The sequence below is a fragment of the Plectropomus leopardus genome, chromosome 15 (assembly GCF_026936395.1).
Source record: "Plectropomus leopardus strain MGB_pleo_1.0 chromosome 15, ASM2693639v1, whole genome shotgun sequence".
Lineage (NCBI taxonomy): Eukaryota > Metazoa > Chordata > Actinopteri > Perciformes > Serranidae > Plectropomus > Plectropomus leopardus.
The window spans coordinates 34,296,848-34,309,976 of NC_142190.1; the positions used below are offsets into that span (position 1 = coordinate 34,296,848).

A 13,129-nucleotide genomic window follows, 5' to 3' on the forward strand; every position below is an offset into this window, starting at 1 on the left:
TACTGAGAGCTGAACACAGACTTGTAAAAACGTCTTTCTCTGTGCTCTCCTGCACAGACAGGGGATGAGAGGAGTCTCGCCACACACAATTGTTACTGGGGGAGAAATGGAATTAACAAGGGTTGGCTGCGGTCGACAAGAAGTCACAACTACCTGCTTGGAAGCAGACAGGTGCCCATTTTGGCCTTCCTCCAAAAAAGATCTATCTCTGGCGTGGCTCGACATGTTAAAACTGACAAAGGCATCACCGTGTACATCCCTCCAAGCAGCAGCAGCAACAACAACAACAACAACAACAACAACAGGAGCGAGGCACAGCCCACCCAGATGCTTTTCTCAACTTGGATGGGGATTTCAACCACGCAGACCCAAAGAGTGTATTTCCCAAGATACACCAACACATTAACTTTCCTACTCAGGGTAACAACACACTGGATCATGTTTTCACCACCCAGAGAGGAGCCTACAAGGCCCTACCTTTCTCCCACCTCAGTGCCTCTGACCACATCACTGTTATGCTTCAGAGCTGGGGACGAGGTGAGCCTGAGGACAGCTAGAGCCAACCTGTCCCAAAGCATCAGAGAGGCCAAGAGGCAGTACTCCAGGAGGATAGACCATCGCTTCAGTGACAACATAGACACTTGGAGTCTATGGCGGGGGATACAGACCATTACGGACTACAAGCCGCAGACTTGCAGCAGCTCCACCTCTCCACTGAATGAGCTTCACAACTTCTTTGTTTGCTGTGAGGCACACAACAGCACCACTGCACAGAAGACACCAACCCCTCCAGGTGACCAGGTGATGACACTGTACCTGGGCAGCATAAGGAGATTCCTCAACAGGATCAATGCACGCAAAGCTCCGCGTTTATTTTACAATAAAATAACATTTGTAATACAATTTTCAGATGTCTTTTATGTCATTGAAGGCAAAATTAAAACATTCAAATCATTGTTTTGCTTGACAGACTCACTTTCACAAAAATGCATTTTTCTCAGCTTTCTAGAAAAAAAGTGGTCTTTTTGATGAAACTAGCTTCTATTCAACTTCAGATAAGTCAAGAATGGAATAAGGTGCAAACAAACATTTTTTCCATGATGAAAAAGAAAGTTTCTTCTTTCATTTGATGTTTTCAGATCCTTTGTACGAAATATTCTGTGGGTCTTGAAAGATGACTCAAAATGGCCAGAAAAGCTGGCACAAGCCACTTTCCATTATATAATAGGGCTGACTTTCAGTGAGTCAAGTCCCCCTTTCAAACTTGGTGCAGATGTGATTGGATCAGTGTTTTACTGCTGTGTCGTAGGACACAGATAGTAATAAGTGACGGTGTGTCATTGTATCTCACCGGTTAAGGAGCTTAAATTACCGCGTTCACCTAGGTGTTGCGTTCCCATCAATGCCGATCGGATTCAGAGGTGAAAAAAACTTGTGTCTACTGCAGAGTCATATGACTGTAAATGCCGATCGTACGCATTCCCATTGCATTAAAAAAACAGATGTCAGCGGCTGTTCGTGCAGTAGGAATGAGGCTTTACGCACATGGTTATTGTGTCTTCTTCCATTCTACAGTTGTATGGTATTGAAATACTTAAATTAAAATAATAATTTTGTAATTTATAATATATTTCATATCATACCACAACTTTATAACCTTATCTGAACTGCGTCCTTCTCCAGAAACAGCATTCACAGCCGGTGTGATCCTAGGTGCAAACAAGGATCAAGGATCTTAACCTGCAGTTAAGAACACGTTTTATGAATCTGATGTAGTGTTTTCTGAAGAAGTTACTTAAGAACAATTTAAGAGGAATTTTATGAAAATACTTAGGAAGACACTGGTGAATGAGGCCCAGTGTCGGTAGGCTGTTTGCAACGGTGGAGGAAATACTGAAAACCTTTTTTTCTGAATTACATTTTTAACTTTCTGTAATAAAACTATAAATACCATTTTGTGAACAGTAAAACACAAGCATCAGCACAATGTTCTTACATCTATTTAACATCTGTTCATGGTGGAGCTTTTAATTCTAATATAATGCTGGATAGTTTACTGAATAATATTGCATCATATTTTAATTGTTATTTTTTGTGAGTAAAATCTGAATCTGCAGTGTAACAAGCACCATGTCTCTGTCAGGTAAATGTAATAGTACATTTTTTTACAATACAAGTAGAAATACACTGTAAATAAGTAGTATACTGTTGATACATGTATCTTAAGTGCTTTGGGAGCCTTTTGGGAGTTATTTTGGGGTGCAGTGAGTTAGAATAGGCACATAATATAATGTTTTTCATTTCTAAACATCATAATAAATCTATAGCTGTTTGGGGTTCAGGTGTTTTTCTCAGGACCTGAATGACTCAAGACTCAGGAGAAGATGCACAGTGTTGAGTGTGCAGTTGTTTGTATGAGCAGTTTGACAAAAAGGCAAGCAGCAATACCACAGGACGAACAATTTGTCTGTTTTGGACAGCCATATTTTGAATGGGCACTGCACTAGATTTACTTAAAATTGGAAGATTTGAGATTTGCCTGCTGTTACCAAATGATGATAGATATAGGATACTTAAAAGCTACAGGGAGCGTAGCTCCTTGGACTAAATTATTTATTTATTTTTTTAAAAGGAGGTTAAGCAGGGCAGGTGGAAGATCTCAATGATTTTACTAATTTTCCAGACACTTCATTATCTACCAGGTAAACACTGCTATGTAAAGCTGTGTTGGAGAATCTCAGTCAATCTCAGACATTTCACCTCTCATCCTCTCTTCTTCTGTTCATGAGACTGAAGTCAAGTTGCCTACATTTCTACTGAATATTATGGATGCTATCTGTGGTCTCTTTGATTTCATCTTTAGGAGATACTTGGATAGTAACGAGATAGAATGCCTCACCCACTTTTAATAGAGACGCTGTGTTCATTTATCGTTGCCTGTACTAAGCTGATGTTATTATGTCTAGCTGGTTATGGCAGGAAGAGGCTTACCTGCTGAGACTCACTGGACTTGAAGGCGTCTTTCAGGATTTCCACAGCTCTTGATGGATCAACATATTTCCTCTTGGATCCTACCATGAGGGAGAAGAGGTTCCTCAGCTCCTGCATAAAGGGCAGGTTCCTGTGTTCCTAGTCAGAGTAAAACAATCAACAAATATGTAAATCAAATGGTCAAGTCAGTATTCCTTGTCTCAGAGGGAAACTGAAAATATTTTTTTCCTGCAAATGCACTATTAACTACTTATTAACTAAAATTTCCAGCAGTGGTACAGTCTCCAGCGATTTAAGGCAGTTATTTACCCTTAAAAAAAAAAAAAAATCACATTATATATTCTTACAGACTCATATCGTTGGTGCGAGCAACTTTTTTGGAGCTGAGGAAGCTGGAGAGAATGGAGAGATAGTCATTGGTCTCGTTGAATTTTTTAAATAAACACAAATATAGAATATTATCAGCCTTATCCTAGCTAAATTCAGTTTACGTCAGTTTATGAGGGGAAAAAAAAGAAGGGGGTCACATGATACGCTTGGAGTGAGAAGTTTGTTTTTGTCCACCTCCCACCTCACATGCTGATTATTTTAATTCACGACCAATTAAGTATACGTGGAGCCAAGGGGAACAGAAATTTGCGAGAAAATACAATTTAGACAACACTTAGAAGTGAAAAAGTCATACACACAGTGGAATCTCTAGGTGATCTCCAGTTCACCTGGCAGAGTGTGCACCCCATATAGGCTGAGTCTTGCAGCACATGGGTGTGATTCCAACCTGTGGCACTGTGTTGCCTGTCATCCCCCTTCTCTCTGCCCCCTTTCTTGTCAGTCTTAAACTGTTCTATTTAATAAAGGCAAAAAGTCCCAAAATCATCTTTGTAAAAAGAAAAACTCACACTAGGCCTGCTCTGAGGTTAGTAGGGATGATGGATGCGTGTCACAAACACACACACACACACCATCCCCAACAAGAAATCGGCCATTTTGAATTTTGTGCGCATTTTTGGCATTTTTAGGCCTCGTACTTTTGCCATCTTATCCTACAGGTTTCGTCTGATCGACTTCAGAATTGGTGTGTCCAATCTCAACCCCTTGGTGATGAACAGTTATCACAGGTCCGCGCAAAACTTTAACCAACACTTAACGAATTTCCTGTTATGTGTGGTGTACAATTTTGATGTCTCGCAAGCCTTGAGGGACGTTTATCATTGGATTTACATGTTTTGGTCTATAAATGATGTACATCAAGATGACATGGAAACTGTGTCCCCTCCACTGCAAGGAACTGCGACATATGTGGGGGTGTGACGGCCAGCTCATCACTGCTTGCAGCTTTAATTTTCTTTGTTTTTGTTTAATTCTGTTTTCTTAATGTTTTTCATTTCACAATAAAAGGAAAAAAAAAGTATGGATGATGGAGAAAGCACACTGCCAGAGAAGAATGTTACTAGAATTATTGCCCAAGACATCCATTTTAATGGAGCTGAAATTCAGAGAACTACAGTCAACTCTGGACAGAATGAGCTTCTGCACTGATAAAACAAAAAGAATAACTGATGCATGGAGCTGCCTTTCTGATGGTGAAGACCGCACATCTTCTCTGGAAATCAAGCTAGCTTATTTTTTTCATGCTGCAGCCTAGTCACACATCCAAACTGCAATTTGTAAAACATGCTTTTGAATCCTGCCAAACAAGTAACGCAATATATACAATTATGAGATTCCAGCACCATTTCACACAGAACCACTGCTGCAGTTATTTAATGCAGCCATGAAATTTAAATACTCTAGCTCAGTGGTTCTCAACCTTTACTGTGTTGCCCCGTCCATTATCCAGGTCCCTAACTGCCCCCATCAGTTAAAGAGTAGCTGTCTTAACTGAATATTCATGTTATTCATTATTTTGTGTTATATATCATAACAAAAATGATATATAACAATGAATGCCAACTAGCAGATTTGATTTTAGAATTGGAATATTATTTTCATTAGTTTTTAAGTGTGAACAGAGGTTATGTTTATGAGCATTAAACAAACGTTTAGTAATTTGACATCCAAACTTTAATTTGGTCCTGTCGTGTATCACAAACAGCAGCAAATTAGAAAACTGTAATTTGGCACTGGTGTCCACTGAAAGAAAAGCAAAATACTATGTAGGCTACCCTTCACACATGAAGCAAATATTGGGTGTCATACACTTCATTTCCTGCATTCTGGTGATTTTTTAAGGATCAGTTTATGATGAAAATGTATTTTTTATGTGAAGGAAAACATAAAATGTAGGCCCCAAGTGACAAATAAAAAAGTAATGGCATACAGTGCAGTAATGCTCTCAGGCATTCTGTTTTTCTTTCAAGTATTTATTCTCTCATAGATCAACTGTTCTTATTTCAAGTGATCTCTGCTGAGTCAACACACCTGCAGGTCTGATTTACTAGGCCTGCAGTCCTTGTTTGTGTCTTCTGTTTGAAGAAGTAACCTCTTTTAAATGTGGACTCTTCTCATTAGATCCCTATTAACCAAAGCTCTTTTAGTCACTGATTAAATATTGGATAATCATATTGATTTATTCTGCCTCACTGAGACCTGGCTTTGTCCTGATGAGTACATTAGCCTGAATGAATCCACTCCTCCTGGTCATATAAATAGTCACGTTACGTGGGACACTGGCTGAGGAGGGGGAGTCGCTGCTATTTTTGATTCAAGCTTAGCAATTCACACTAAGGCTAAGCTATACCATAGTTCATTTGAAAACCTTTTTCTTAGTCTTTCTCACCCATCCTGGAAAACTCTACAGCCAATTCTATTTGTCATAGTGTACCACGCCCCTGGCCCATACTCTGAATTTCTATCTGAATTTTCTGAGCTTATATCAGTTTAGTGCTTAAATCAGACAAAGTAATTATCATATGGGATTTTAACGTTCACATGGATGTTAATAGTGATAGCCTTAGTTCTGCTATCTCCACGCTTTTGGATTCAACTGGCATCAGTCAGTGTGTACATAAACCCACCCACCGCTACAACCACAGCCTAGATCTTGTCCTAGCATACGGCATCGATATTTAGGATTTATTAGTCTTCCCCGAGAATCCTGCTCTGTCAGACCATTATTTAACAACTTTCAATTTTTTATTACTCAACTACAAGCCCCTCAGTAAGAGTTACTATTCTAGATGTCTATCTGATTCAGCAGTGGCTAAATTTAAGAAACTGATTCCTTCTGCATTGACATCATTACTATGTCTTACAGTGACTGAGAATACTTTCACCAACTTAAGTCATTGTCAAATTGATTGTCTCGTTGATAGTGCTACTGGCTCACTGCGATCAGCTCTCGACTCCGATGCACCTTTCAAGAAGAAAATAATGAAACAAAGAAAATTAGCCCTATGATTTAACCCCCAGATCCGCAAATTGAAACAAACATCGCAAAAATTTGAAAGAAACTGGCGTTCAACCAACCTCGGAGAGTCCCATTTAGTCTGGCTTGATAGTCTTAAAATGTATAAGAAGGCCCTCCGCCATGCCAGAGCAAACTATTACTCATCATTAACTCAGGAAAATAAAAACAATCCCAGGTTTATTTTCAACACTGTAGCCAGGCTGACTCAGAGTCACAGCTCCATAGAGCCTTGTGTTCCTTTGGCCCTAAGCAGTGATGACTTTATGAGTTTCTTTAATGATAAAATTATAAATATTCGAGATAGAATCCATCACCACTTGCCCCTAACTGACCTGACCCCGGACACAGGTAGCTTGGATATGGCAGCAAGGCCTGGAATTTATTGGACTGTTTTTACCCCATTGACCTTCGCCGACTCTCTACTCTGATTTCTGCATCTAAGCCATCAACATGCCTGCTAGACCCCATCCCAACTAAGCTACTTAAGGAAGCTTTACCCTTATTAGACAATTCTTTATGAGATATAATCAATGCGTCTTCATTAACGGGCTATGTACCACAGTCCTTTAAAGTAGCTGTCATTAAACCTCTTCTAAAGAAGCCCACTCTCGATCCTGAGATTTTAGCTAACTATAGACCAATATCTAATATACCCTTTATTTCTAAAATCCTTGAGAAAGTGGTTGCTCATCAGCTTTGTGACTTTCTCCAAAATAATAGTTTATTCGAGGACTTTCAGTCAGTCATCGTAGTACAGAGACGGCACTAGTAAAAATTAATAACGACTTATTGATTGCTTCTTATTCAGGTCTGGTCTCTGTTTTAATCCTTTTAGATCTCAGTGCCCGGACCAGCCCATAGTTAGGCTTGCATAGGTTTAACCTGCCGGGGGACTGTCTATGGGGGTCAGCCATAGATAGATGGCTGAACCCCATAGACAGCCTACATAGTCTTCTGCTTTTCTTTCAGTGGACACCAAGGTTTAAGCCATAATAGCTGATTAGTGACCCTAGTTTCGTTAATGTGTATATTCCTGAAGCACAAGTTTCTTCTGCTCAGTTGAAATCTGCGTCCGTGTGACGGGGAGGAGGGGGAGGTGGCAGAGCTTTTGGCCTGATCTGTCGGGGGTGGTTTTGAGTCTGTTCAGACCTGCCACTCTGGCTCTGCTTCCTCTCGCTTTCTTTCTTTTCTATTACTGCTCTCTGGCATTCATATTTAAGTCGTAATTGCTGATCAGTGACTCTAGGATCCTCATTGAGTGGTTATCCTTTCTACTGCTCACCACCTTGGCTCTGCTGAACTACACTACGCTAACCCCGTTGCCTCTCCGGGGAATTCCTGCTCCCTTGTTTCCTAGCTTCTGCTGGATCCTGGCCACAACCCTGGCTGTGCCTGATCGTGGTGATATCTGTGCTGGTGCTGTGACCCTGCCTTTGGTTGTGCTCGTGCTGTGGCTGCATTGATACTGTACCCCCCGCTGTGATCATGCCTTTGGACACCTCCCTATCAATATATGCATGAGACTCTTATCAACACCCACAATATCATCATAGAGTGCATTTCATAATGTTACACCTATCGTTATTGTAATATGACATGCGTCTGTTTTCACGATGTGGCTCTCTGTGCCTTACTCCCCCTCCCTTCCCCTCCCCCCTTTCTCTTTCTCTTTCCTTTTTGCCACAATTGTATTTCATTTGTTATTTACGATATCTATTGCATTTCTGTCCGTCCTGGAAGAGGGATCCCTCATCATCTTCTCCGCTCTTTCTGACGTTTCTTCCTTTTTTTCCCCCCCGTTACAGGGGTTCTTTTTCGGGAGTTTTTTCTTGGGTGATGTGAGGGTCTAAGGGCAGAGGGATGTCATACACTGTAAAGCCCTCTGAGGCAAACCATGTTTTGTGATAATGGGCTCTATAAATAATAGTGACTTGACTTGACATTCAGCATCTTGCTATGCAAAAGCAGCGAGGTGGACGCAGCTGCGATTCTTTTACCGAGTCCCATTTTCTCTGTGTCTCTGTCTGTAGAACACAGTTTCTCGTGGTTTTCCAGCTTGCCACGCTTTAAGGTGGGAAAGCTTTCCACTTTGACACGTACGCCTGAAGCACCAGAGGACGCTGTTCCAAAGTAAACAAGTAAATGTGCCGTGCAAAAGACTTGACAAATTAAAGCTTCAACTGATGGTGAGTTAGTAAAACTAAAGCTATGCCTCTTGGAATCCTCAATAACACAGATATAATGAACAATTTTCCTTTTCAAGTGGTCAACTTCTGGTTTTAGATATCTAAGGATAAGGCCCGATTTACATTGCACACGGAAGAACATTCACACTGCCTGCATGATCAGCACTTGTCAGGCGCTTCTGAGCTGCATGTCAGCCACAGCACATCTAGAGAAATGGTGGCTCAATGATTTTTCCATGTGCTGCATGTTGTTGTCAGCAGAAATACACAGTAAAAATTATGTTTTGATAATTATACTGACTCTATACCACTTTTTACTGCAGTTTAAAAGTCTCTCTCTGCCACAGAGATGAGGAAATACAAAGTTATCTGTTTTACTCAAACTTCCCTGCTTCCGTTTCAAAATAAAAGCCCACTGACGTCTCTGTGGACAGATTCCCATCAGTTGTTGACAAAAGGAATTTTATTTTGAAATATTTCCAGGACTGTGTTGTTGACAATGCAGGAGATTGTACGACTTCATAAATGAGTGGAATTTGTGCTTATAAATGTGGAAATACAGTACTCATACCAATAATAATAACACAACCTCAATGCTTCCTCCATGATCAAACTCTGGGCAAATGGATTTCCTTATGGAGAGAAAAGGGGGCATGGCAGTATGCTAATTGCGGACTGCGTGTACGAGCCTGCCAGTTTAGAATGATCCTGATTCACCAACATATGCACAGAGGTAAGAACAAAATCAGCTGGTATGCACATGTCATGAATCCGACGATAATTTTTTGGGGACACTTATTTCATGCGCAGAGTAAGAATGTTTCCATGCACATATCTAGTGAATGACGCCCTTTGTTATTGCTGCTTCATTTAACTCAGAGCTGCGGGGAAGAAAAGTAGGGCTCTTACCTTTCGGTTGCGAGGCAGGTTGTGGACTCTGGCTGGCGGTGAGTAGTTGAGCACCAGCCTTTGGAACTCCAACAGGTTGAACAGAGACTAGAGTTTGAAGAGGGAAAAAGATGTAAGTAAAATTCTACGATAAAGGCACATTTTTTTCATGTTTTGGTAAATATACTGAAACCAAAAATTACATGTAAAAGTAAAATTTGAGATATAGTGGCTGTTGTGATTGGATTGGATGTGGCTCCTGTCTCTGCTGTGTGGCAGCATATTCATTAAACTCACATCCTCACAGAAAACTTCTGGACTGGAATTAATTTATTTCTTCAACAATTTGGTGTTGTGACCCAGATTGGCAACAGACAGACCATGGAGACTATTTTCCAGACCAAAGACACGCCAGTGACCAAAGGATGCAAATTACACTATTGGTAATGGGTCCTTTTGAAAACACCATTATCTGTGCTTGTTGTTGTTGGAGGTCTGTGAAGCTGGAGTCCCACAGAAGTTAATGCCATGTAAAATTTAAAGTTACTGGTAGTTTGCTGAGTGTTTTTGAAAGTGGGGGAGCATGTCAGATACAGTCCTGCTCACCATTAATGGCACCCCTTCATTTTTTGCATAATCTCTACAATATCTTCAGAAATAAATGGAAATGTACCAAATTTATATCATCAGGATCTTTTAAATGGAGGTCCAAAGTAATTTCACAAAGGAAATTGTTTTTTCAACTTACATATTGTAATTTCAAAGGAGAAATAGAAAACACAGCATGTGCAGCAATAATGGCACCCCTCTTTAATATTTGGTTGCACACCCTTTGGCAGTGATGACATCTTCCAAACGTTTCTTGCAGCCATGTATAAGCTTCTTGCACTTTTCAGCTGGTATTTTCTCCCACTCTGTCTTTGCAAATTGTTCAAGCTCTTGAATGTTTGCAGGTTTCTTTTCCCCAATGGCAGATTTCAGCTCATACCAAAGATTTTCAATCGGATTGAGATCAGGACTCATTGCTGGCCATTTTAAAACAGTCCATTTTCTCCTTTTCAACCATTCCTGCATGCTTTTGGATGTGTGCTTTGGGTCTTTGTCTTGCTAGAGGACCCATGATCTTCGACTCAAACCAAGTTTTCTAACACTGGGTGGGACATGTCGCTCTAGAATGTCTTGATAATTCTCTCATTTCATGATTCCTGTGATACGATCAAGGCCTCCAGTACCAGATGCAGCAAAGTAGCCCCACAGCATTATGGATCCTCCACCATGCTTAACTGCTGGGAGGGTGTTCTTTTCCTTGTAAGCTTCATTGCACCGTCTGTAAACTGTTGGTGTGCATTGCCAAAAAGCCCTATTTTTGTTTCATCTGTCCACAGAACATTTTCCCAGAAGGATTGTGGTTTGTCCAGGTACTCCCTGGCAAAGATCAGTCGTTCCTTTTTATGTCTTTGCCTCAGGAATGGTGTCTTCCTTGGCCTTCGCCCATAAAGCCCTGTTTGGTTTAGTGTGCGGCGTATGGTACTTGTTGAAACCATGACCCCAGACTGTTCCAAGTTGGCCTTCAGGTCTTTGGATGTTTGACATGGTGTTTTTTCCACCATTCGCACCAACCTTCGAAGACTTCTGTCATCAATTTTTCTCTTCCCCCCACGTCCAGGGAGGTTCTTGACAGTTCCATGCTTGTGAAACTTGTTAATCGCATTACGGACCTTTGAAACAGGGATACCAAGGTCTTTGGAGATGGCCTTATACCCTTTGGAGGTCTTGTGTTTGCGAATTATCGCACTTCTGATGTCCTCAGACAGCTCCTTTGTCTTCACCATTGTGACAAAGGAACAGGGGATAACAGGTGGCTTTTTAAAACACGGACGTCATCATTCATTGGTTAATTCATGTCACATGGGCACAGACAATTTATCACAGGTGATTCTCATTTGTGATTTACCAAAGGTGAGTCACAATGTGTTTCCATACTGATTTACAGGAAAGGGTGCCAATACCAGTGACACAGCACGCTTTAAGTTTTTCTATTTTTTCCTCCCATTGTTTATTGTTTTAAATTGTTGTTTATCATTTGCTCTTTCGTATCAAACACAAGTTCTCTATAGAAGAAAATGTTTCACTTGATTAATTTTTTTCAGAAGATATTCCACATTATGTACTTGAACTTCATGGGTGCCAATAATGGTGAGCAGGACTGTACTAGCCATAGAATCTGACTTGCTTCACTTATTACCTTCTTACTCTTTCACATTTCAGGTAACAGAAATCAGAAATAGAAGATGGCCATTAAGGTTGAAGGAAACCAGTCTTAAATGTTTAGAAAACTGACTGCGTTCTTCCCATCTTACAGTGGGAAGTTATTTTAGTAGAAGGTTAGAGAACGAGTTAACCAGTCCTGTAAATACATGTATGACAAAGGCTTGGACGGTATCTATTTTTTTATACCTTCCCGGAAATTCATTGAGGTATATGATATACGTATATGTTCTGCAGGATTTTCAGGCTACTCAATACACAACATACTCACAAGATGTCAACAAAAATTAATATTCTTGCACACATTTCACTTCTTAAACAGAGAAAAACAACCATATATCTTCTGAATTCATGTTTCTCTCTTTTACTGAAACTAAAACTTACATGGTGCAGAACCTGTTTTTCTTTATTTCAGTGCCCTTGTTACGTGGTTTTAGAGCAGCTACGCTGATGAACTGAGCAGCACTCATCTAGACACCAAAGACCAAGACAATGGTCTTTTGATAATTATATTAACTCTATACCACCTTTTACTAAATTTTCAATGTCTTTTATTCAGTCTCTCTTTCAATCTTGGTGAGGACTCATTTGGTCTGATGTTTGAGTGCTGCAATTAGGTGGAAACAGTTGTTCAAAATGAGTGAATATTTGCAAAAAAACAAAGTTTATCAGTTTGCATTTTCACCATTAACTAAGGGGGTTCCACAAGGTTCAATACTGGGTCCTGTACTGTTTACTATTTATATTAACAACATTACATCCACAATAACAAATTGTAAAGCACATCTTTACACTGATGATACAGTTCTGTATTGCACTTCTAACACTGAACATTCAGCCACTGAAATCCTTTGACAAACTACAACATTCACTATTCAATCTTAAATCAGAAAAGACCAAATACATGATATTCTCAAGAGCCAGAAATTTTGCCGATGACAGTTTACATGTCACCACCATGACAGAAGACAGTATTGAAAGGGTTTCAGAATACAAATATCTGGGCATCTGGTTAGGTCAGAAACTTACATTTAAATTTCATACTGAAATACTTGCAAGTAAATTAAAACAAAAAATTGGATACTTATACTGAAACAAAACAAATTTCCCTTCACTCTGCAGAAAATGAATAATTGAAAACCATGCAAAATAAGACTATTTAGCGATATATTTTGCTTTTTGGACGTTTTCAGGACTGTTTGCGCAGTGTGAATAGTGTTCTTTTTGTGTGTTTTAATCCCAAAATTAGGCTTGTTTACTGGTAGTCCTATGCTGTTTCGAGCAACCTTGTAAACATTACCAATCCCCCATACGATGTGCTTTATCTAATGTTAATATAACAAGTAACATACAGGTAATGATAAACTGAATACTAAAATACTATTCA

The 13,129-nt window shown here is 39.9% G+C and overlaps 1 protein-coding gene across 4 annotated transcripts in view; it reads right to left on the minus strand.

Annotated features, from left to right (window-relative positions):
* usp25 (ubiquitin specific peptidase 25) overlaps positions 1-13,129 on the minus strand; it is a 114,527-nt gene that overhangs the window by 30,795 nt on the left and 70,603 nt on the right. For all 4 annotated transcript variants that reach the window (XM_088088806.1, XM_088088807.1, XM_088088805.1 and 1 more), the window contains exons 6-7: positions 9,496-9,582; positions 2,992-3,129 (exon numbers count right to left, since the gene is read on the minus strand). In XM_088088806.1, the coding sequence (XP_087944932.1) occupies positions 2,992-3,129; positions 9,496-9,582 (225 nt within the window). The remainder of the gene's footprint in view (positions 1-2,991; positions 3,130-9,495; positions 9,583-13,129) is intronic.